General features: G+C 41.8%; 1 protein-coding gene across 1 annotated transcript in view; it reads right to left on the bottom strand.

The window, feature by feature from the left end:
• celsr2 (cadherin, EGF LAG seven-pass G-type receptor 2) overlaps nucleotides 1–21087 on the bottom strand; it is an 89029-nt gene that overhangs the window by 18467 nt on the left and 49475 nt on the right. The window contains exons 3-8 of the mRNA XM_023954719.2: nucleotides 20080–20302; nucleotides 11694–11809; nucleotides 11530–11618; nucleotides 2822–2979; nucleotides 2447–2610; nucleotides 2079–2204 (exon numbers count right to left, since the gene is read on the bottom strand). Of these exons, the coding sequence (XP_023810487.1) occupies nucleotides 2079–2204; nucleotides 2447–2610; nucleotides 2822–2979; nucleotides 11530–11618; nucleotides 11694–11809; nucleotides 20080–20302 (876 nt within the window). The remainder of the gene's footprint in view (nucleotides 1–2078; nucleotides 2205–2446; nucleotides 2611–2821; nucleotides 2980–11529; nucleotides 11619–11693; nucleotides 11810–20079; nucleotides 20303–21087) is intronic.

Below are 21087 nucleotides of genomic sequence, written 5' to 3'. Positions count from 1 at the left end.
AGGTCAGAGAATCGGATCGTTCAAAATGAACCAAAATTGATTATGAATTGTATTGACAACCACAAATTATGAAATGAATCAAATCATTGTTAAAATAAATTGTTGCACCTCTAGGATTTTGGGCGGTAGCGGCTCCAAAAAGCCAAAAAGCTGTTTTTCTTTAGTGTCACTGTTTGGATTGATCTGCATTGATCCTCAGGTGTTCACGAGAGACAAATCAATAAACCTAATTAACTCATTTTCAAAAACATCAAGGGTTATTTTAGGTTGCTATGTCTTTTTATATTAAATTAAAAGATTGAAAATATTATTTTGACCAACATATATTACATAGCATAATTTAATGGGAGGAGGAGCTTCACTTTTATTTTATCTTTCTTATTTAAAAAAAGTTTTATGCTAATTTTTTACAATGTGAAACATATGAAATGTACATAATAAATTACAAAAATGACAAAAAGCACAGTATTTCTTTTGTGTTTGTGTTAAACATCAGTTTGAGATTTTCCTGCCGTGTTTCAGGTTAATGTCAGAACCTTTGATCTCTGAGGTGATGCGTTTCTCCGCCGCTCATCATGTGATACTGGGAGAAGCTCCACCCCCGCAGGGACCTTAGAAGGATGGGTGGAGGACAAAACCTTTTCTTAAGTGTAAAAGCCAATCCTTTATGTTGTATTTGGTTTGATGTGCAGCTGCAGAACAGCAGAAGAACAGCCGCAGAATAGCAGAAGAACAGCAGCAGAACAGCAGAAGAACAGCAGAAGAACAGCTGCAGAATAGCAGAAGAACAGCAGCAGAACAGCAGAAGAACAGCTGCAGAATAGCAAAAGAACAGCAGCAGAACAGCTGCAGAACAGCAGAAGAACAGCAGAAGAACAGCTGCAGAATAGCAGAAGAACAGCAGCAGAACAGCAGAAGAACAGCAGAAGAACAGCTGCAGAATAGCAGAAGAACAGCAGCAGAACAGCAGAAGAACAGCTGCAGAATAGCAGAAGAACAGCTGCAGAACAGCCGCAGAATAGCAGAAGAACAGCAGCAGAACAGCCGCAGAATAGCAGAAAAACAGCAGAAGAACAGCAGCAGAACAGCTGCAGAACAGCAGAAGAACAGCAGCAGAACAGCCGCAGAATAGCAGAAGAACAGCAGCAGAACAGCAGAAGAACAGCTGCAGAATAGCAGAAGAACAGCTGCAGAACAGCCGCAGAATAGCAGAAGAACAGCAGCAGAACAGCTGCAGAACAGCAGAAGAACAGCTGCAGAATAGCAGAAGAACAGCAGCAGAACAGCAGAAGAACAGCTGCAGAATAGCAGAAGAACAGCAGCAGAACAGCAGAAGAACAGCTGCAGAATAGCAGAAGAACAGCTGCAGAACAGCCGCAGAATAGCAGAAGAACAGCAGCAGAATAGCAGAAGAACAGCAGCAGAACAGCAGAAGAACAGCAGCAGAATAGCAGAAGAACAGCAGCAGAACAGCTGCAGAACAGCAGAAGAACAGCTGCAGAATAGCAGAAGAACAGCAGCAGAACAGCAGAAGAACAGCTGCAGAATAGCAGAAGAACAGCTGCAGAACAGCCGCAGAATAGCAGAAGAACAGCAGCAGAACAGCCGCAGAATAGCAGAAAAACAGCAGAAGAACAGCAGCAGAACAGCCGCAGAATAGCAGAAAAACAGCAGAAGAACAGCAGCATAACAGCAGAAAAACAGCAGAAGAACAGCAGCATAACAGCAGAAAAACAGCAGAAGAACAGCAGCAGAACAGCCGCAGAATAGCAGAAAAACAGCAGAAGAACAGCAGCATAACAGCAGAAAAACAGCAGAAGAACAGCAGCATAACAGCAGAAAAACAGCAGAAAAACAGCAGAAGAACAGCAGCAGAACAGCCGCAGAATAGCAGAAGAACAGCAGAAGAACAGCAGCAGAACAGCAGAAAAACAGCAGAAGAATAGCAGAATAACAGCTAATGTAATGTCCACATAAAGATTATTGTGACTCAATCAGGAAGTTTGGTCTGGTTTCAGAACCCGGTCTGTGACCCGCTCCGGCGCCTGCTCGGTTCCTCCTGGTGAATATCGGCTCACCTCTCTCACAGTTCTGTCCTCCAAAACCCAGCGGGCAGTCGCAGCTGAAGGAGCCCCACAGGTTCACGCAGGTTCCTCCGTTCTGACACGGGTTGTTGTTGCAGAAATGTCTCTTGGCAGAACATCCTGAGGAGGTTAAGCATCAGAAAACCCATTTGATCCCTGATCTCTTGTGATTTCAGAGGAGAAACATTTGAAGTCAGGGGTGAATCAAGTATTCAGAGCACCATAACTGCCTGTTCCTCCCAGCGGAGCTCATTTTACCCAGAGTTCTTTTCTCTCTTCTCTGTCGGCTGCTCTAACGGTTAACACCTTCTTCACGGATGAGGCGTTGTGCATAAACAAAGGAGTTCGGAAACACTGCGTACCGGGAAGAGTGCCGTTGTTGGCGATGAAGCTGGCCATGTCGACGTGCTGGTTGTCGATGCGCAGGTTCTTCATGCAGCCCACGTACTGCTGGCTGCGCACGGGGAAGTCCTCCGGGAGCTTCGGGACCCCCCCGAGGAGCAGGGGGCCGGTCAGGTCCAGAGACCTGTCAGTCAACACAGAGGAGAGTTTCTGCATCCGCAGCTGTGCTCTGCCTCAACCCGACACAGCAGCAGCAGCGGCGGCGGCGAGAACATCAGTCCAGACAGTTTTGCCCCTCTCACAGACTCAGTCCAGACACGTCTACAGCTCGCCAAAAACACAAACTAAAACGGTTCGGAAAAAAACACAAAGAAAGTCTGCTAGTAAGGACCTACTTTTTGGATCCGGATTGGCTCCCCTGGGCGGAGCAGGTGTAGTTTCCCACCATGTGACCAAACCGCAGTGCCACGGAGGAGTCGCAGTTATCCACCGTCACCACGACGACCTTCTGGTCCGATGGGCCCTGCGGCAAGCCGGCCTGGCTCAGGACCGGCTGTGGAAAAGACAGGAGCACTGATGAGCCGACGGAGGAGCTCTACCCACAACTCACCTCAGAAATGAATGAAAGTCACTTTGGGATTATTTTATCCCACAGAGGTCCTGGACGGGAAGAACATGATTGTGTGTTTTTTTGTGCAGTTCTTCTTTTAGATTAGTACACACACAAAAAGTCACCATCATTTGCTAAAACTTGGTGAGTTTCAGGCATAACATCATTCAGAAACCATTAAAAAACCATGGGGCCAAAATCTACATACAACACCGAACCACACGTCGGGGATGTTCAAAGGAAGCTTTAAAGTAATTATGGGATGGCCATAGGAACTACGGCTTGGTGGAGGTCAAGTGTCAAAATTGGCAATTTTCACATTTTCCCACAATATGGAAAAAATATCTTTAGTTCAAGCAATCTTCATAAAATTACACACACACACCATGAGGTAAAGTCTACAACTGCCACCGTTGTTGACCTTTGACCCCGGACAGAGTACGCCATCTTGAATTTTCCAGAAAAATAATCCTTAGTACCTTCGACAAAGCTGAACTCCTTGATCCATCCCCTCCCAACTCCCCGGGCGTCAAAAGCTACTTGGGAATAATTTTTGGATTATGAAATTGTTGATTTTCAACGGGGTCAGTGTGGCGAGCTCGCAAACATGGCGTTCCCCTGTTGCTCACACATTTTTTACTGGAATATTGTGAAAATTGAATACCTGAATCATTGGCTCAAGCTAAACAAAACCACACGAACATATCAGAAATGTGGGTGTGGTTAACAATAAACCTCGGTTGCCAAGGAAATCCAAAAGTTTACTTTTGCAGATTCTTCTAAAAATCACGTAGACTTGTTCATCTTGCCCGGGCGACCAAAAAGTGAAATGGTTCCAATGGAGATTAAACCAATAGGTAAGCCTCCACTGAGGATGAAGGGGAGAGTGAGGAGCGTGCAGCTGCCACTCAGCTGGCGAGGGCAGGTAAAAAGGGGGTAATAGGGGGGCAGTGAGGGCAGGGGCAGGTAGCCCCCTGGGGGGCCCATAACGCAGAACACAACCTAAATTTTAAATCTTTTCTGGTTAAAAGGGATCCTTAAAGTAGACTGATGTTCGAAAAACACATTACACCCTGGATTGTTTCAGGGGGGGCTCTCTGAGACGAAACATTTTCTTTGTAAGGCACACACGTACCCCCCCCCCAACAACAAAGCATCTTCTTCGCTGTCTGTGAAATCTTTGGGGGAAGTGAAAGACGGAGGAGGAGCGTGCGTGGGAGGAATGATGATCCCGTCAATAAAAGGTCGTGACCTCTTCACACACATGCCGCCCCCTGCGGGTCACAGAGAGCTCACGTCAGCCTGAAGGGTGAGTTCAGAGCGCAGAGCCCCCCCCCCCTGGCGGCCCAGCAAGCGTTCAGCCGGTCAGACGGGATTTGGACCGAAGCAGCTTTCCTCGTGTCCAGAGGCGATAAAAACAAGGCGGGTTAGATTTACGGCAGACTCTGTGAAGTCGAATTAAAAAAGATCCCCTTCAAAGCGGCGGCGTGAGCTCAGGGAATTATAATTTCCTGAGTGCTGGGCTGTCATGACTCTTTTGTTTTGGCCGTCCGATCGCTTCATTCACACACAGACGGGCTGGAAGGCTTGCTGGCTGCTGTCAGGTACTTGGCAGCTCTGTTTCTCAGAACAAAACTGTCACCCCATCGACGACAGACATCACTTCAGCCCAATCTGCCACCACAACTGAACTGTTTTCACGTGATTTTCACGTTGAGCAGATTAAATTAATTCTCCAGTAACATGGGTCGGTAAATGAGAGGCTGTTGCTGCTGAGATTCCTGCAGTCTTGTGATTCGGTAATGATATGAGTGAGACGGAGGCGGTCCCGGCCCTGAAAGCTTAGCTGAAAAACTCTTTCAACTTCCAACACCTCCAGTGAAAAGCTTCACAACACGAGGAGGAGAAACATGCCGCCTCGGCCCTGATGGACAGCAGCCATCAGTGCCACACTGAGACCCAACAGACGGAAAAACCAGGACTTCAGGAGCATTTTCCTGGATTTTCTGTAGGAAAACGGTTCTGTAATAAATAAATGAACCTTTTAGCTCCAATTCCCTTTACTAAATAAATGATCCATCTCAGACTCAGCTGTTTGAGATTTTACATGGGAATTAGCTGAGTTACAACAACTCTGTGTCCAGAAAATGTTGTTCTGATGAGAAACTGCTTACCTGCTAAAGAGCAGTGTTTTTCAACCAGTGTGCCGTGGGAAATTACCCTTTAATTGATCTAAAAACATTTCCCATCTCCAGGATATCAACTCTTTATTTATCCAAACAGGCTCTGATAAAACACTGAGTAGTTAGGAATAAAAAAGATCATAAAATAGTTTTTTCTTTGGGTTTATTTGATTCTATTAAAGACATTTTGATAAGAATGATGGTACCGCGATTTAGCCGTAGCGTCAGCTGTTTTCTGAAAAGTCCCGCCCCTTTAACTGTCTCCACCAATCATTCTTGGAGGCTTAATCTGTTAGATATAAAAACACAGCAGATTTGGTTTGATGTTTTGTTTACCTATAAGATGGTAAAAAAATAGATCGGTTTCTCATAAGCAATCAGTGTAAAACTAAAGAAGACAAAGAAAACAGATATATTTATAAATCAATGCACATGTATATCAAATGTGAATAAATTGCCTGATTGTTAAGAAAGTTAAAAGAGCCTTGTTTTATCTTATCAAGTTTTTAATAGCAACCTAATTTTACAGTGTGAAAGTGTTTATTAGAGACCAGAATTTTGTTTATAAAACATATTTGAGGAAATCATTTTTCTTACCCCATTGGAATATTTTTTTTTGCTCAAGTGAATGAAAAACCAGATTGAAATTTCATTTGAAAGTCACTTGAAAGACCTAAAAAACATTTAAAACCTTATTGTAGAAAAACTTTACAATCTAGCTTCTCATTTACTTTAAGCTGATCCTAATTTGACTCCATATATTTGGGGGACCTGTCCCACAGTGCAAACTGTGACCCACAGAGTGATTGTGGCACAACCCTTGTGCTATCTTAGATGACCCCCCCCTTACATTGACGTGTTCTCCCTACCATGACAAAGGTGGATAAAGGTGGAAAGATTTCATGTAATCCATGGACACCAGTGAAGATCACAAATCATTGAAGAAAAAAGGTTCAGAGCACTGTCTAGTGGGTCTAGATGACCCAACTCCCAATGGTAAAGTGCCTAGGATAGAACAAGGGTTAAGCCAAGAATACAGGTAATGAAGTCTTCTGACTAATAAAGTGGAGAAATCTCTAAAGTAGAGTTGTTCTTTTCAGGACATCGTGCTCCTCTCAGCATGAACTCCTCACCAAACATCTTTAATAATCTAATCAATAACAGAATTCCTCGTCAGCCAGTCTGTAAAGGATAAATATTCATCAGACTCCCCCTCTGAGAAGCTGCATCTGTAATGGGACGACTCCTCTGGGACTCTTGCTGCTGACATTTTTCAATGTCACAGACATGCCCTTTCAGATTTTGGGGTGAGAGGTTTTCCAGTGAGGGCGGAGTTTATCGTCACTGTGGCTCGCTCTAACCTGAGCTCAGCTCCTTTTTTAAAGCTTGACAGTCCTGAACAAGATAACTGGGCTGTCAGTAAATGAGAGCATTTGATTAAAAATATCCCTAGACTGAGCCAGGCTTCATCATTAAAAGTGGGTGGCAGCTTTAATAAAACCGTCAAAATGACATGAATCAGTGTTTGTGCAAAGCAGAGCGGACTAAAAAAAAAAAGTGAAAATAAGGAAATAAGAGAACTGTTTAACTCAATGGGAGTTCAAAAATCCCTTTTATTTAAGGGCCTATATAATAATAAATGTTTTTTTCTTAAACGCTTAAAGATTATTGGAGAAGGACTTCAAGCTGAGATGCCGCCTGCATAAAGATTCAAAGACAAAGCAGGAGGTCTCAACCTGCAGAGATGAATGGCGGGAAATGTCAGCGCAGATCTTCAGGGTTTCACGTCTCACTCTGACTTTGGGAAGCTAGCCGTGTTCATCAGAAACGTCCTAATTGTTTGGGTTTTCCTCCGCTTTTCTGGTCCGCTTCTGGAACTCATCTTTGAAGAAAGGAACTCACAGAAAGGAGAGGCCGTGCCACTGTGCCGTTGTTTGAGTATAATGTTAGAGAAAGTCTGAATTAATAGCACGGAACGGCCGTTCTGCTGCGGAGCTCCTTTCCCACAGGAAGCCACAATACTCGGAGAAGCCGTTCCGGCTCCTGCTCTGCTAAGCCAAATTTGTTACAAATTTGCTGATGATGGAACAAGCAAACAGTGAACTGCCAAAGGTGAAATCATTGGCCATGCTCTCTTCGGCGGCTGTGAAAGCTGAGGAACAGGCAGCGCTCCAGCTTGGACGCTCCATTCTCTGACCTCGCTGTCATCAGTCACGGCTGTTGACTCCCTCATAATGACCGTCTGTCAGGACGCCTCCACCCGTCACGCAACGGCGTCCTGTCTCAGCTGACACCGACGCACATGTTTGCTCTGCAGCCCCCCCCCCATGACATGCAGGGGGATTATGGGAATATGAGTTCCCTGTCACAAATATGGGATTGAAGACTGATTTAAAAAACCATGGCAACCGAAGGGGTTGGCCCTGAAGCGCGGCGTCCCCGTTCAGAGCTGGAGTCAATACTTCTCTCCTCTTTCTTCCCCCCGTCTCCCTCATCTCTCCTGCCTGGCCCCTCTGTCCTCGCTGGAGAAGGAGAGGGGCACCTACCCCGGGGCCGCATCATTCACTGCCCCCGGTCCCAAAGGAAGCCGAGCCAAACACAAAGGCAGCGGTCATTGCCATTCTCTACAGTCCCCCCGCTGCCCTGAAAGCCACATTTCAATCTGACATGCCCCCTCCCATCACCCTGCTCCACCCCCTGCGGACAGGGATGGGTCAGGGCTCTGTGGGACACCTCTGCAGGGAGCAACCTCGACTCTACCTCAGAGACTTAGGGGATGAGGCAGAGGAGACGAGGAGCATCTGATGGGGATGAAGGAGACCCACAGAAACAAACCATCGCTCTGAAAAATGATGAGAAAGTCTGAAAGAATGACAAGAAGCCTTCATCCAGAGCAGCATGTGATGCTGGTATCCATGATTAATCATGGATTCTTGATGCTCTCCATAAACCTAAAATAAACGGCAGGCAGCTTCAGACACGCTCACACAATATTTGGGATTAATAGTCAGATATGACAAAAAGAAAATTGATGAGACTGTTATGCATGAAAGCAAAGAAAAGTTTCCCTCCAGAAACCAACAAGATTCTCCTCTTCATCACTTCTGCAGGCTAAAGTCTGGCACGGTCAAGTCATCATACTCACTGAATAGAAAATTTGCACAGCAGGGGGGTTGCCTGGCAACACCTTTCTGATGCAAAGTGACTTCCTCAAAGGACAAAAATGTGACATCCTGACTGTGTGTTGGTTCAGGCTGGGAAAGTCCAGCGAGAACAGACAACAGGCCCACACATCCCTGCTCTGATTGAGCTGTCCACATCTTCCTGCAGAGAAATAAACATATTTATTCTAATACCAGCACAGCCTGCTCTTCCCATTGTCTGGCCTCCATTCAGGCCTTCCCTCCTCTGTTCTGTCTGTGTCTCCCTCTGTCAGACTGTAGTCGTGGTGCTGGCTCTCCCCCAGATCCGTCAGTCTAGTACAGCACCAGAAACACTACAGGGACAACAAACTGACACAGTCTCTACTTTGTGCCGCATGACTTTTCCTAAAACTCCGGAACAAAGAACAGCAGCTCCTGCTGCTTCCATGTTGAGGGAAAGTCTCCTTACATTAGTGACCACACTCCCCACCTGAAAAAGGAACCTGAATACGTGTTCAACGTTGGGAAATACTTTTTTTTCCTTTTAAAGACCCACTCCGATGAAAATACTGTTTTTGGTGTCTTTTTTCAAATGTTGTTGTGGTAACGGAGGTCATAATTAAAGAAAATTAAGCTTAAAATGTCATTCCTGAGTATTTTTCTTTATCATTGTGAATCAGGATGAAAAAAAAAATCCATTGGTATAACAGCACGTTTGTGAGGTAGAAAACACACTGGGCAGGCCACAAGCCCCCTGCTCTGCTCCGCAACGGGAAGGGGGGCGGGGTTGCACTGTGCCAACAGTCCTGCCGACAACTCAGAGGTGAATTTCTGATGATCTCCTGTCACTCTGCAGAACCTATGTACTAAATTTGGCTTAAAAAATCCACATAGTCATAAATAACAGACCTCTTGGAGCGCTTTACAACGGACCAGACGATGATGGGAGTGGGACCTTAAAGGTAAAACAGCTCCAACAGGATCCAGATAAAACTTTAGCAAACATAAATAAATAAAAAACTTTAGCCAGAAAACAGACACTTTCATGCACAATAAACGCTGAGACACACTTGCACCTTAAACAAACCGTCAGCCGTTCGTGTAAAGTAAAACACATCTGAGAATTAAAGACAGCTTTGCAGAGTCATGTCCAACGAGTTGATGATAGAATCTCCAGCATTAGTGAATGCTATGCAGTGGGTTAAGTATAAACATAAAAATCTTCTCATTTTTAATCCCAAATAAGATCCATTTCCATCTCAGATGATCAAACCTCGTTTTGTGGAGGCTGTGATGCAGGATATGTTCATGAAGGATGACACTCGCAGCTGTTGTCATGGTGATGGGCTGTGGTTCCACAGCCTGGAACACTAAAATCAGTTTCTTTCAGACATAAAAACTCTTTTGAGCAACTTCTCTGAGATTTTGTCAAACATGTTTTTTAGACAAATTATTGCCAAAAACCTCAAATAACTCCAAATGAGCGTCAGCATTCTCAGGTGCCGTTTCACCTGTCTTGTTGACTAATGCAGTGTTTTTCAACCTCTTTTGAGCCAAGGCACACTTTCTCCTTGACAAAAATCCCGCGGCACACGGGATTTTACCCTGGTAGTTGTTTTTCCCTCCAGTTTATTAACATGCAATTTGATGCAACCTCACAAAAAACAAATATATTCTTTCTAAATAGTGATTTATTTATTTTTTTAATATTTATTTCAATGTTAGTGCATAGGCAACTGTAATTTTTAAACAAGAAGATCACAATATGTTAAATTTTACACAAAAAAACTAACATTATCACATTATCATTATCATTTATGTTTTCTGTAGCTACACAAAAAGTGCAAAAAGTTTTTCTTTTGTCTTAATCAAAGATGAAATCTTTGAAAACTTTTACAAAAATGTTTTATTTCTTTTTTGATGATTAAATTGTTTGAATTTAGTTTAATTGTGTCTGTTGGCCACTTCACCTTAATCCTGTTTCTAAAATGTTTATATTACTTCTACTTAAGTTTAACATATAAAATAATCCAGACATTATTAGAAAAGTGTTTCAGTTAGAAAAAAAAAAAAAAAAAAAAAAAAAAAAAAAAGAAAGATGACTTGGACCAAACTCTGGGATGTTTGGCTGTTAATAAACACAAACCTTGAATGAGAACTAAACTGTTGACCTTTGATTTCATCAAGAAGATTTAAAAACTGTTTGTGTGTTCATTGTGGTTTCAAGACGTTTAACCCTTGTGCTATCTTAGATGACCCCCACCCTTGCATTGATGTGTTCTCCCTACCATGACAAAGGTGGATAAAGGTGGAAAGATTTCCTGTAATCCATGGACACCAGTGAAGATCACAAATCATTGAAGAAAAAGGTTCATAGCACTGTCTAGTGGGTCTAGATGACCCAACTCCCAACGTTAAAGTGCCTTGGATAGCACAAGGGTTAACAGGGACAGACGCTGTCACTTTAACCCAATGCATCATGGGAGATGTAGTGATGTCAGACAGACTCTCTTCTCTGAGCTTCATTGTTTTGTTCTCTTGTTCCACGGTCTGACACCGGATTCTGTGGAAAGTTACACCGCTAAAGACGAGCTTTAGCTGGTATTTTTGTTAGAACTGAGAGACTTTACGAGCAGAATCAGAACAAGGTAGTGAAAACTTTGACCACTTCTGATTGGTCAAACTGATGACATGTGATTAATTCTCCAAGAATGATTGGTGGAAACAGTTAAAGGGTCGGGACTTTTCCAAAAACAGAGCTGAAGCTAGGGCTAAATCGCGGTACCGTCATTCTTATCATAATGTCTTTAATAGAATCCAATAAACACATAGAAAAAGTATTTTATGATCTTTCATATTCCTAACTACTCAGTGTTTTATCAGGGCCTGTTTGGATTAACAATGAGCTGATATCCTGGAGATGGAAAATGTTTTTAGATCAGTGAATGGGTAATTTCCCACGGCACACTTGACCAGTTGAAAAACACTGGGCTAATGTACAATTTTTAAAAAATTCATTTTACTGAAGATCATTTGTGGTTTTCACTTTGCATTAGTTAAAAATTCAAGTGTGTTTAAGGGAAGCTTTAAATCTCCAGGTGAACATGGTTTCATGAAGCATCTTTCAAAAGCTAGATAAAAGAAACAGCAAAGTCAGCTCCACTCACTTTGTTGTAGTAGTGAACCTCCACCACATGCCACTGACCATCGCTGACTCCCCCACTGACGAACGGAGAAACCGTGGTCTTGGTTTCTCCTGGAATCAAACCGAGGATCAAGTTTGGGATGGAGGTGATAAAAAGTTCATCTGGGATGTTAAAGAGTGCTGTACCTGCAGAGAAGGTGAGCTGAATCTGCTCATTGATGATTTCCATGGCGATGAAGTCGTGTTTCTCATTGAAACGGCCGTTGTAGAGTAACAATCCATTTGGCTCGTTGGTCGCAAAACTAAAGTAAATCAAAGAAGGGTTAGAACATGTTTATTTGATCTCCATTATTTTCTGTAAAACATTCTTCTAAAGAAAACTGACTAAATATATAAGACACATATTGGAAATTCAACTTTCAACCCTTTTACATGCTTGTTAATTATGAGATTTTTCTAAAATACAAACAAAAAAGAAAAAATGTTTTATCATCTCTGTACTCAGCTAACTATCTATATTTTGTCCCAGGAAAGCTGCAGCAGCAGCAGCAACACTGCAGTCTACATTTTGACCTCTTTCCTCTGAAAACTGCTGCTACTATTTTAAAAACAATGCTGTCATAAATAGAATTGTGTCATTTTTAAAAATATAACTCCAGTCTACGAATAACAGCTGACAGATCCTTTGAAAAAAGCCCAACACAGCAGCTCCGTGAGCGGGATTTGTTCTGACCTATTTAACAAGGTTTTCACACACAGTTTCTGTTTATAGAGTGAATGTAAAGAACATAGACACAAATAAAATGGATGGTTACTTGAAGAACTGAAGGAAAAAGGGTGCATTCTAGATTTATTTTCCTTGACACAAATTGTGAGTCAACACCAAAACACAACAGGTAAGTTAACACATCACATTGGAGACTAAAACTAGGGCAAAGTGAATGCATGGAGGGGCTGAAACTAAGGAGGTATCACACAATAAGACGCGTTAGAGTAAGCAGGAAAACACCAACATAAACATATTTCTCTTCATGACAGTGAGATGACAGATGGAAGCCCAGGTGTCTGGGCAGGGACACCCAGTTCAGTTCAGTTCAGTCCAGTTCAGTTTAGTTCAGTTTAGTTTAGTCTGTTCAGTTTAGTTTAGCAATTACGTTTTGTATTTTATGACTGGTTTCATGTTCCTGTACAATCACTAGCATGAAGCCCATTGAGACGACTATTGTTGTAATAGAAACATGAAGTTGAATTAAATTGCTCAGGTCCTGATGATGAATCCTGGATCCACTGAGCTGGAAGATCCCGTCTTCCTACTTTATAAAGAGTCTCTTTTTCTGTGCGATGGAACCATAGAAGTGGTGCAAAAACCTCCTCCTCCACCTGTCAGCTATGGTTGTACATCTGATCTAGTGGAAATAGGTCACTGGGATATTTCAGAATGCTCAGAAAAATAAATAAAACAAACAAACTCACTGACGACTAGATTTATTCACCTACAGGGGATCCAGCAGAGAGCCTCGTGTGCACATCTGCCAGCTGAGGAGCACGTGTGGCGTTCTGGCATCTGGATTTTCTGGTCAGTTACACCACCAAATGACAGAAACCCCAGAAGGCCTCATTAATTTCTCTCTCATAGAAGGTCACGCTCTGACTGACTCCTTCTCCAGCCTCCTCATGAGGAGGCTCATGTCAGACCGACGATGTCGTTCACATGTCTTTTTTTAGTCATGTAACTCCAACCAGCAATTGGCAAGAGTGAAAATAAAGAAAACAACAGAGCTAAAACAACAACAAAAAAGAATGATAGTAGTCATTTCTGACAAAGTAATGTTTGACCATCATTTCACCTGAAAGTTATTTGGCATCAGTTCTTTATGATTCATACATTTTTTATTACTATGTGGACATTAAAGGCGCATTTGAAAAACTGAAATGTCGAAAACCAACCAACTTTTTCCAATGTTTCATTTTGATTTCTGGAAATTAATTTCTGTTTTCTGAGATGTTTCATTTTTATTTAGATACATTTTTTTTGGAATTGATTTCTAAAACGTTATGTTGTTTTTTGTGATTTTTTTCAGCTTTTTTAAATTGTGGTTGTGATCATTATTACGTTTCTGCGTCAAGTGATTTGTTGATGGGATTTGCACTTCAGGACCACCGTATGACTGAAACACCTTGGTTTTTGCAGATCTGTCCTCCCATCAGCCATTTGGCCCTCACAGACACTACACGCTTCGCTGTATTATTTATCCTACTTATTGTTTTTTTAACTTTAAAAACATTGTCGTTTTGAAACATTTTGACTGATCTTATGCTGGTTTCCCAGATCAATGCATATTTTGCTCCTCCCCACACACAAAACCTCCAGAGTGGTTCAGTTTGAAGTGACTGTCCGCCCTCAGACTATAACGGTAAAAGGCGTATACTTATATCGCGCTTAACTACCTTCTTAGAGCGTCCAAAGTGAAGTCACACTCCCATTCACACACTAATTGACGGTAAATTTCCTTTGAATATTGGTCAAATATTATGGAATGCTTTAAAAAGGAACTTGTGTTGTTTGGTATTTAACTGAGTCATGGAGTTTTAATAATTTAGAAAAAATGTTGTTTTGTTTGCTTCAAAATCAATTTTTGTGTGTGACACATACGGCCTGTTCTGTTTTATTTGTTATTTGTCAGGGATATAGTGAAGTTAGGTAATTATTCCCCTACACTTTAGCACCATTGGTGAATAGTGGAGTACTAGTGAGCAGTTTAATACAGATTGTATACCAATCCCGGCTATATTCAGCGTCTAAATCCTGTGTGAAGCCAGACAACAGGAGCAGCCACATGTCCCATCTTCCAGCTGCCAGGCTCTGAGGAGACGCAGGACTTGGTTCTGCTTCCGCAGGACTCTCAGACTAAAGAGCAGCCGGGGGGCACGGCAACGCTGACCCGCTTCTTAAGGAAAAACATCATCTTGACCTCGGATGAAAGAGGATGCCAGAGCTTCAGCAGATAATAATGGTGGAGAGAGCACAGACAGGGCGCTCGTGCTGCATATATACAGCAAAAAGCACAAAATGCCAAGGAGAATCACCGTCCAGGGTCTCCTCCGCAGGCCCCCCGGTCCTTGACGTATCGATTTAAAAGGATGCTCGACAATGTCCCCCGAGTCCTCTGAACTGTGAGGGTAATCAGCCAGAACTAAAGAGTGACTTTACTGGCATCACTGTGTGTCACATTAGGCAGCCATCAGTTAAAATAACAACCAGCCTGCCCTCACGGGGAGACCCTTGTCACGCTATGATAACACGCCCAAATGCATAGGATGTGCAGTGAGACGGAACAGTCTATCATAGGAGAGAAACGCCACAGATGTACAGCATGTCAGTCTTCCAGCCACTCCACAACGTGAAGTATTTCCACATTCATGCCATTTGGATGTTGGCCTATCAAAATAAGAGCATGGGTTTTCGGTTTTGACACTTTGTCATATTCCTGTTGTTAACAGAATACATTAAAATGACTTGAATGAAAATGTTTATCAGTAAAGATGGCACACTAATGGGATTTTCAGACTGGGACACAACAAATTAAAAATGTCCAGAAACAACCACAAGCAGCCATCTCTACAGCTCAGCATACTAGACTGAGGCAAAACTTTACATTTGATAAGGACAGGAAAACTTTTCCCCCGTTTCTAAACCCATGAGGTTGAATGATTACCCAGAGAAGAACGTGCAAAACACAGAGCAAACATCTTTAATGTTTTACTTTTATTGCATGAGAAAAAATAAATTATTTTATTTGGTTGATGTGTTCAATGTTGTTAAATCATATTCTTAAAAATCTTGAAGTTTAACATTCGCTTAAATTCTGAATATTTTACATTTTTGAATTTATTTGAGGAGTTAAAATATTGGAGTAAAAATAAACAAATCTAAAAAACGTTCACACTGCAAACTATTTGATATTTGCAAAATATCGGGTCATTTTTAGAGATTGTAAATGTTTGATCAGGTTTGAAGTTGTTGTTTTTTTTAATCTTCTCTCTGCTCTTCACCTTTACCGGCTTTTCTCAAAATGAGCAGAGATGAGAGGATTTTGTCTTTTGCTCCCTACTCTTTTCAAAGGTAAAATCCTACTTTAAGTACAAAAAACTCAAATTACTTGATTTTAAAAAGCTGCATGCATTTTTATTAAGATTTTTAAGTGATTGATTTTCTGTCGTCAGTAAGAAGCTGTAATTTGTGGTTCAGGTTTAAGGATGCTGTACTAAAGATCAATAAATGTTGACAAGTTTATTTTAGAAACAAAAATGTAGATTTATCTTCTAAGAAAAAGTGCTAGTTTTGGATTTTATGAGGATTTTTTTTAGGATGGACCAAGTTGTACAAAGATCATATTCTTATATTATTCTAAAACGATTCCTTTCCACTTTTTACACTGGTTTTTGGTCACTGTGATCAAAATGAACCACAATTAAGTTTATAATAAATCCAACCCACTTGCTTAGAACTAGCAAAAATCTACCTATTGGGCTGTGGAACATTCAGTTTGAAGTAATTCTATCTCACAGTATTTTTCCCGTTCTAATGCTTGTGTAGACCTCCTTGTTTCTAGATTTGACATCTCATCACAGGACATTTTGTTCAGTAAAGACTTCATCATTTCCTACTTTCAAGGGATTTAATTTTTAAGATTAGTGTTCTTTTCCTATTTTAGGCTTCCTCTTTTGTGCGGTGCAGGAAATTACTTTTCTGACACAAAAACAGTTTTTACTCAAAGTGTTTTTTGTGTAGAGAAACCAGAGACTGATGGAGGAAGACTTTGCCAACAAATCAGCCATGACTCAATCCCTGAACGCCATAAATGTAAATACACTTCACAGAAGCGAGAACATCAAGGCGATGCTACTGATGTTCACACAAGAGAAACCAAAGATCAGCCTCACTGAGGAGGGGGTGGGGGTGTGACTGAATAGAAACAGCGGAGGGATGATTTATTTAATGCAGGTGTGACCAGAACTGAAAGTCAGACTACAAACAGGGTGACAGGAAAAGAAGCAGGGGCATAAATTAAAAGCATCTGTCCAGCTCGCCGTCCCCTTAACCCTTGTGCTATCTTGTGGGGTCCAAATGACCCCATTCCCCACGTTAACGTGCCTCCAAGGCACAGGGTGGGGTCATCTAGACCCACTAGACAGTTGGCTGAACCTTTTTTCTTCAATGATCTTCACTGGTGTCCATGGATTACATGAAATCCTCTCCACCTTTGTCATGGTAGGGAGAACACGTCAATGTAAGTAAGGGTGGGGTCATCTGGACCCGACAAGACAGCACAAGGGTTAAGCTGAACGTCATCCTGGTGCCCCCGAGCCGACAGTAGAGGCTGTTCTGAGCAAAGACCAGCCGCGGCCTGAGCTTCTTTTTTTTGTAACAGACGGCCTTTGTGAGTGAGGGAAACCCGATCAGCGCCGGCTCGGGTTCTAGAGCAGCCAGTTGACCTCACCTGAACACAGCTGTCAGAAGCAACACCTTTTACCTCACAACTACTGAAACCTGCCGACAACCAGTCCGAGCAGTTCTTCATCAAAAAGAGCCATTTGAGCCTCCTTAATGGAAGGCCTGAGTTCATCGAGTTTACAAAGAGGATTTTATTTCAGCATTTGTGGGATAAACTGCACGTCTTGGATTACAAGGTTCTCAGTGCAAACAAGGAGGGAAATTTAAAGACACAAACTTTATCTTTAACCTACAACAGTACGACAGCAGAGAGACATGTAGAGCTTTGTTTCCTTATAAAACTGTGGGAGTGCAAACAAAATTAGTCCATGTAGAAAAAGATTTGTGAGTGCAGACATTATCTGAGATGGTGTTAAAGTTTAGACTGCCTTCACAAAAACGCGTCATAGAAATCACGCTGGGACTATAATGTTTGTTATTTTCAGGCCTCTGCAGAGGCTGGATAAGCTGGATCAGGTGTGTTTTAGGGAGATAACAGAAAAAATGAAGGAATAGAAGTGGAGTTTGGAGAACTACAGCAGAGATGCCATTAAACAGTCCCAAAAGGTTTACCTGACAGGACAGATTATTGCTTATTTTTTATGTTTTATCTAAAAAGATTAAAATGTTCAGTTTGGTGGATCCTCACATTAATAACAACAAAATATTTCCTTCAGAAAATACTCTATAATGTCCTTTTGAGGCATAACAACAACGTTTGTCATCGTTTTACAAAGGCTGAAAGTTACAAAGCCATTAGCTTATGCTAGCTAGCTAGCATAAAGTCAACAATCAGAAGTTGTGTTTTACTCTAAAACTTAGGAAAAACACTTCAGCTGACTTAGTTATTAACTTACATCTTGAGTGGTAATAAATGGTGCTTAGATGAAGTCAATAAAAGAATAAATTAACACTTTCCTCAGCTAAGATAAGAAGCTACATTTGGGCACAAAAAGATGCTCTTAGACAGGTGAAGTACTTGAGAAGATCTGCAAACTTGTGTGAGTTTTCATAAAAATAGTAGACTTGGAACTTTGTGTAAAGACCCACTCCAAGGACGATGGTGTTTTTGTGTTTTTAACATGTTCTAGTGGCATCTTTCTGATGATGACCAACATACACTAAGGATATCAACCTTAAAATCGAATTCTTGAGTATTTCTATTTTTAAAATTTGGGAGCAGTTGAAAAATGCAGCTTGAAAAAAAATGCATTTGTGATGTGAAAAATCCGCTGGGAAACTTCCTGATCCAAGCGCTCAGCAACAGAGAGGGGAAGAGGGGGTGGGCTCACTCCACACCAGCAGCCCCTCTCACAACTCACAGGTGAATTTCTAATGAACTCCTGCCACTCTGCAGAAACTATGTCCCAGAAAACGACACAGGTTTATTGATTTAAATGGCATAATCATAATTAAAAGACCACTGGGAACGCTTTCAAATTAGATAAAAAGATGATCAGAGCGGGACTTTAAAAAGGTACATTCTGCTCAAATAAGTGAGTTTTCAATAGTTTTGGAGATAAATGTTTTTAAAAAGTAAAGGAAAAAAAAGATCTGACTTTACAAGTAATTTATTTTTATGTAGAATGTTTGTAAAGGGAGTTCTGTGGAGGGTAGCCTGAATATAGGAATAAATAGAAGGAGCTGCATTTCCAGAAGAAAATGCAGGGTTAAAAGCTATATTACTGAAGGAAAATGAGAATTACAGGGTAATAATTGGCAAATAATAAATAAAGAAAGTAAGAAATTTTCAAAGTTGACAACAAATAAATTGAAAGCAGCACAATAACAAAAAAGATATGAGAAAAAAGCGAATGTCGGGTATCAAACCAGCAAAGCACCACGGCTCACGTCATGCATGACGCCATCAACCAGGTACAGTGGGCGGGACTTATAACAGCTGTTTTTGGTCATTTAGTGTTGCAGCAACTATACAGCGACTCTCTGGCATCAAGGATGATTAAAAAGACACAAAATACATTTTGAAAAGCCAACAAAAATGCCTGCGTTTTTATAAATGTTTCTTATTGGGATTGAATTGACATTCTAGACGTGAGGAAGCTTTGTCTGTAAAAGTTGAAGGATTTTTTTTCCTTCGTCGACTGTCAGAGTGTGTGACTTTGGTGAAAACATCAGAAGCATCTCCCATTGAAACCCATTATAAAGCTGAAATTACCACAAAGTTTAAAGGTTTATATTTCAAAAACTAAAACATTTTTTAAAAATCTGAAAGGATTGGAATCGGTTTAAAGTTTTGTGAATAATTAGTAGTTTGAACGGTGTCTGTAGCTAAAAGCATGTTGAAGTAATAATGGTTGAAAGAAGCAAAGGTTTTCAAGGATTCCGCATGTACTTCAATGGAGACAAAAATCCTGGTAATCCTGGAATATTTTGAAAGGTTCAAGGATTACAAGGACCAAAAGTCATAGCTGGAAAAAGCTGAAAGAGCTGAACATTTTAATAGTTGAATGGTAAAAATAGATGGAAAATCGTAGGAGTTAAGCAGCAAAAAAAGGGTGGAAGATACTAGAATAAAGAAAGAGAAACAGGAAAATAATGGGTTAAATACTTTATAGCATTCAACCAAAAATGTGTACTAATGATGACAGCTCCTTCTTGATGGTAATGACTGTGCTGAAATAGGTCAAGCGCACTGCCATAACTCACAGTGATGACTGATACAGAGACTCCAGCAACATCTGACTCCATGAACCGCCTCACATCGTGGAGGACATCTTTCAAAAATAGACTAACAAGCTCTCCTCCTTCCCTTTGCTTGATTGGATGCTCACGCCTCCACATCAAGAGCAATATGCTGGCTTGGTGTTTTCATAGCACAGGTGCTTTCAGTCTGATTATAAAGTGGCTCTTTACAAAAAAAAAGCTGCTGCTAAGTGATTCCATTACTGCTTTTTATAAAAGTTCTGGCTGCATAAGTTCTAGCACAAAGCGGAGGCTGTGAGGGAAGGCTGGGGTTTGGTAGACGGGGGGGTGGATGAACACGGACCACAGGTTTCTAGAGAAGTGACAGAGCATCGGAGCAGGTAATGCGAGCTGCAGGGAGGCCGAGGCGCTTACGTGAGGGAGAGTGTGAAGTGAAAGCGCTGGCGGAGACCCTTGAAGGTCAGGAAGGAATGCGGAGGAAAGTTGCGAGTGGTCATCTGGCAGTAGGGTTTCTCGTAGCTGCCCGCCGGACACTCGCACTTGAATCCACCGACCAGCAGGTTCACGCAGGTGCCTCCATTCCTGCAGACTCCTGGAGCACAGCGGCCTGAGCGCGACGACAGCTCACAGCGCTCACCTTCACATGCAGACAAGAGCAGAGACATCAGCATTAGTCCTCTGGGGTCCTGCACACATGATCCTTTCACTTTGGTGGCAGGAAAACTGCTTCAGACATTCAGGCGTAACGAGAACATCAGAAAACGTTTGACAGGGAGCAGGAGAGCTCATCTGAGCTGAAACGATTAAAGCAGTATTTTCTGTTCAGTCGTGTCTGCAGATTGAATCTTTTCTCTGCTCTGTTGCACCCAGCAGGACTCCCTTAGAGAGCACGGCTGCAGCTCCAGCTCCATTCATATTCAGTGGAACAGCACCGTGGCTCAGAGGCAGTGAGCTGGAAGTGCTCCTGCATTCAGGCTCTGCAGACCCAACGGCTGCAGGATGTGGCAGCTCATGATGATTATTCTGGACTTTCTCACACATTCCCAGCATTTTGTCTCCTCACTGACAGACCGTCAGGAAAGAACATTTATAACCCAATCCAGAAACCTCAACGTTAACAAACTCAGCCAGGTCCTATTATTATGGAAGCCTTTCTGCAGCATCATTAAAAATAAAAGTCAACACCAGACATTCTTTTTCATTTTCCAAATGAAGCTGCATTTGTTGACTCAAAATGAAAATGAAAAAGCAATCCGCCAAAACCGCTTCTTCTTTTTCATGAGTCAGTGAATGTAGTTACATTGTAAAAAAAGGAAAAAGCATTTCTGTTCATCCATTTTAATTGTCATATTAGACATTTCTACTATAATATTTCTAAAAACAAACGCAGCTTCATAATGATTATGAAAAAGCATTTCTGGT

The sequence above is a fragment of the Oryzias latipes genome, chromosome 5 (assembly GCF_053564925.1).
Source record: "Oryzias latipes strain Hd-rR chromosome 5, Olatipes_Hd-rR_3.1".
NCBI lineage: Eukaryota > Metazoa > Chordata > Actinopteri > Beloniformes > Adrianichthyidae > Oryzias > Oryzias latipes.
This window is presented reverse-complemented; position numbering and strand designations above follow the sequence as displayed.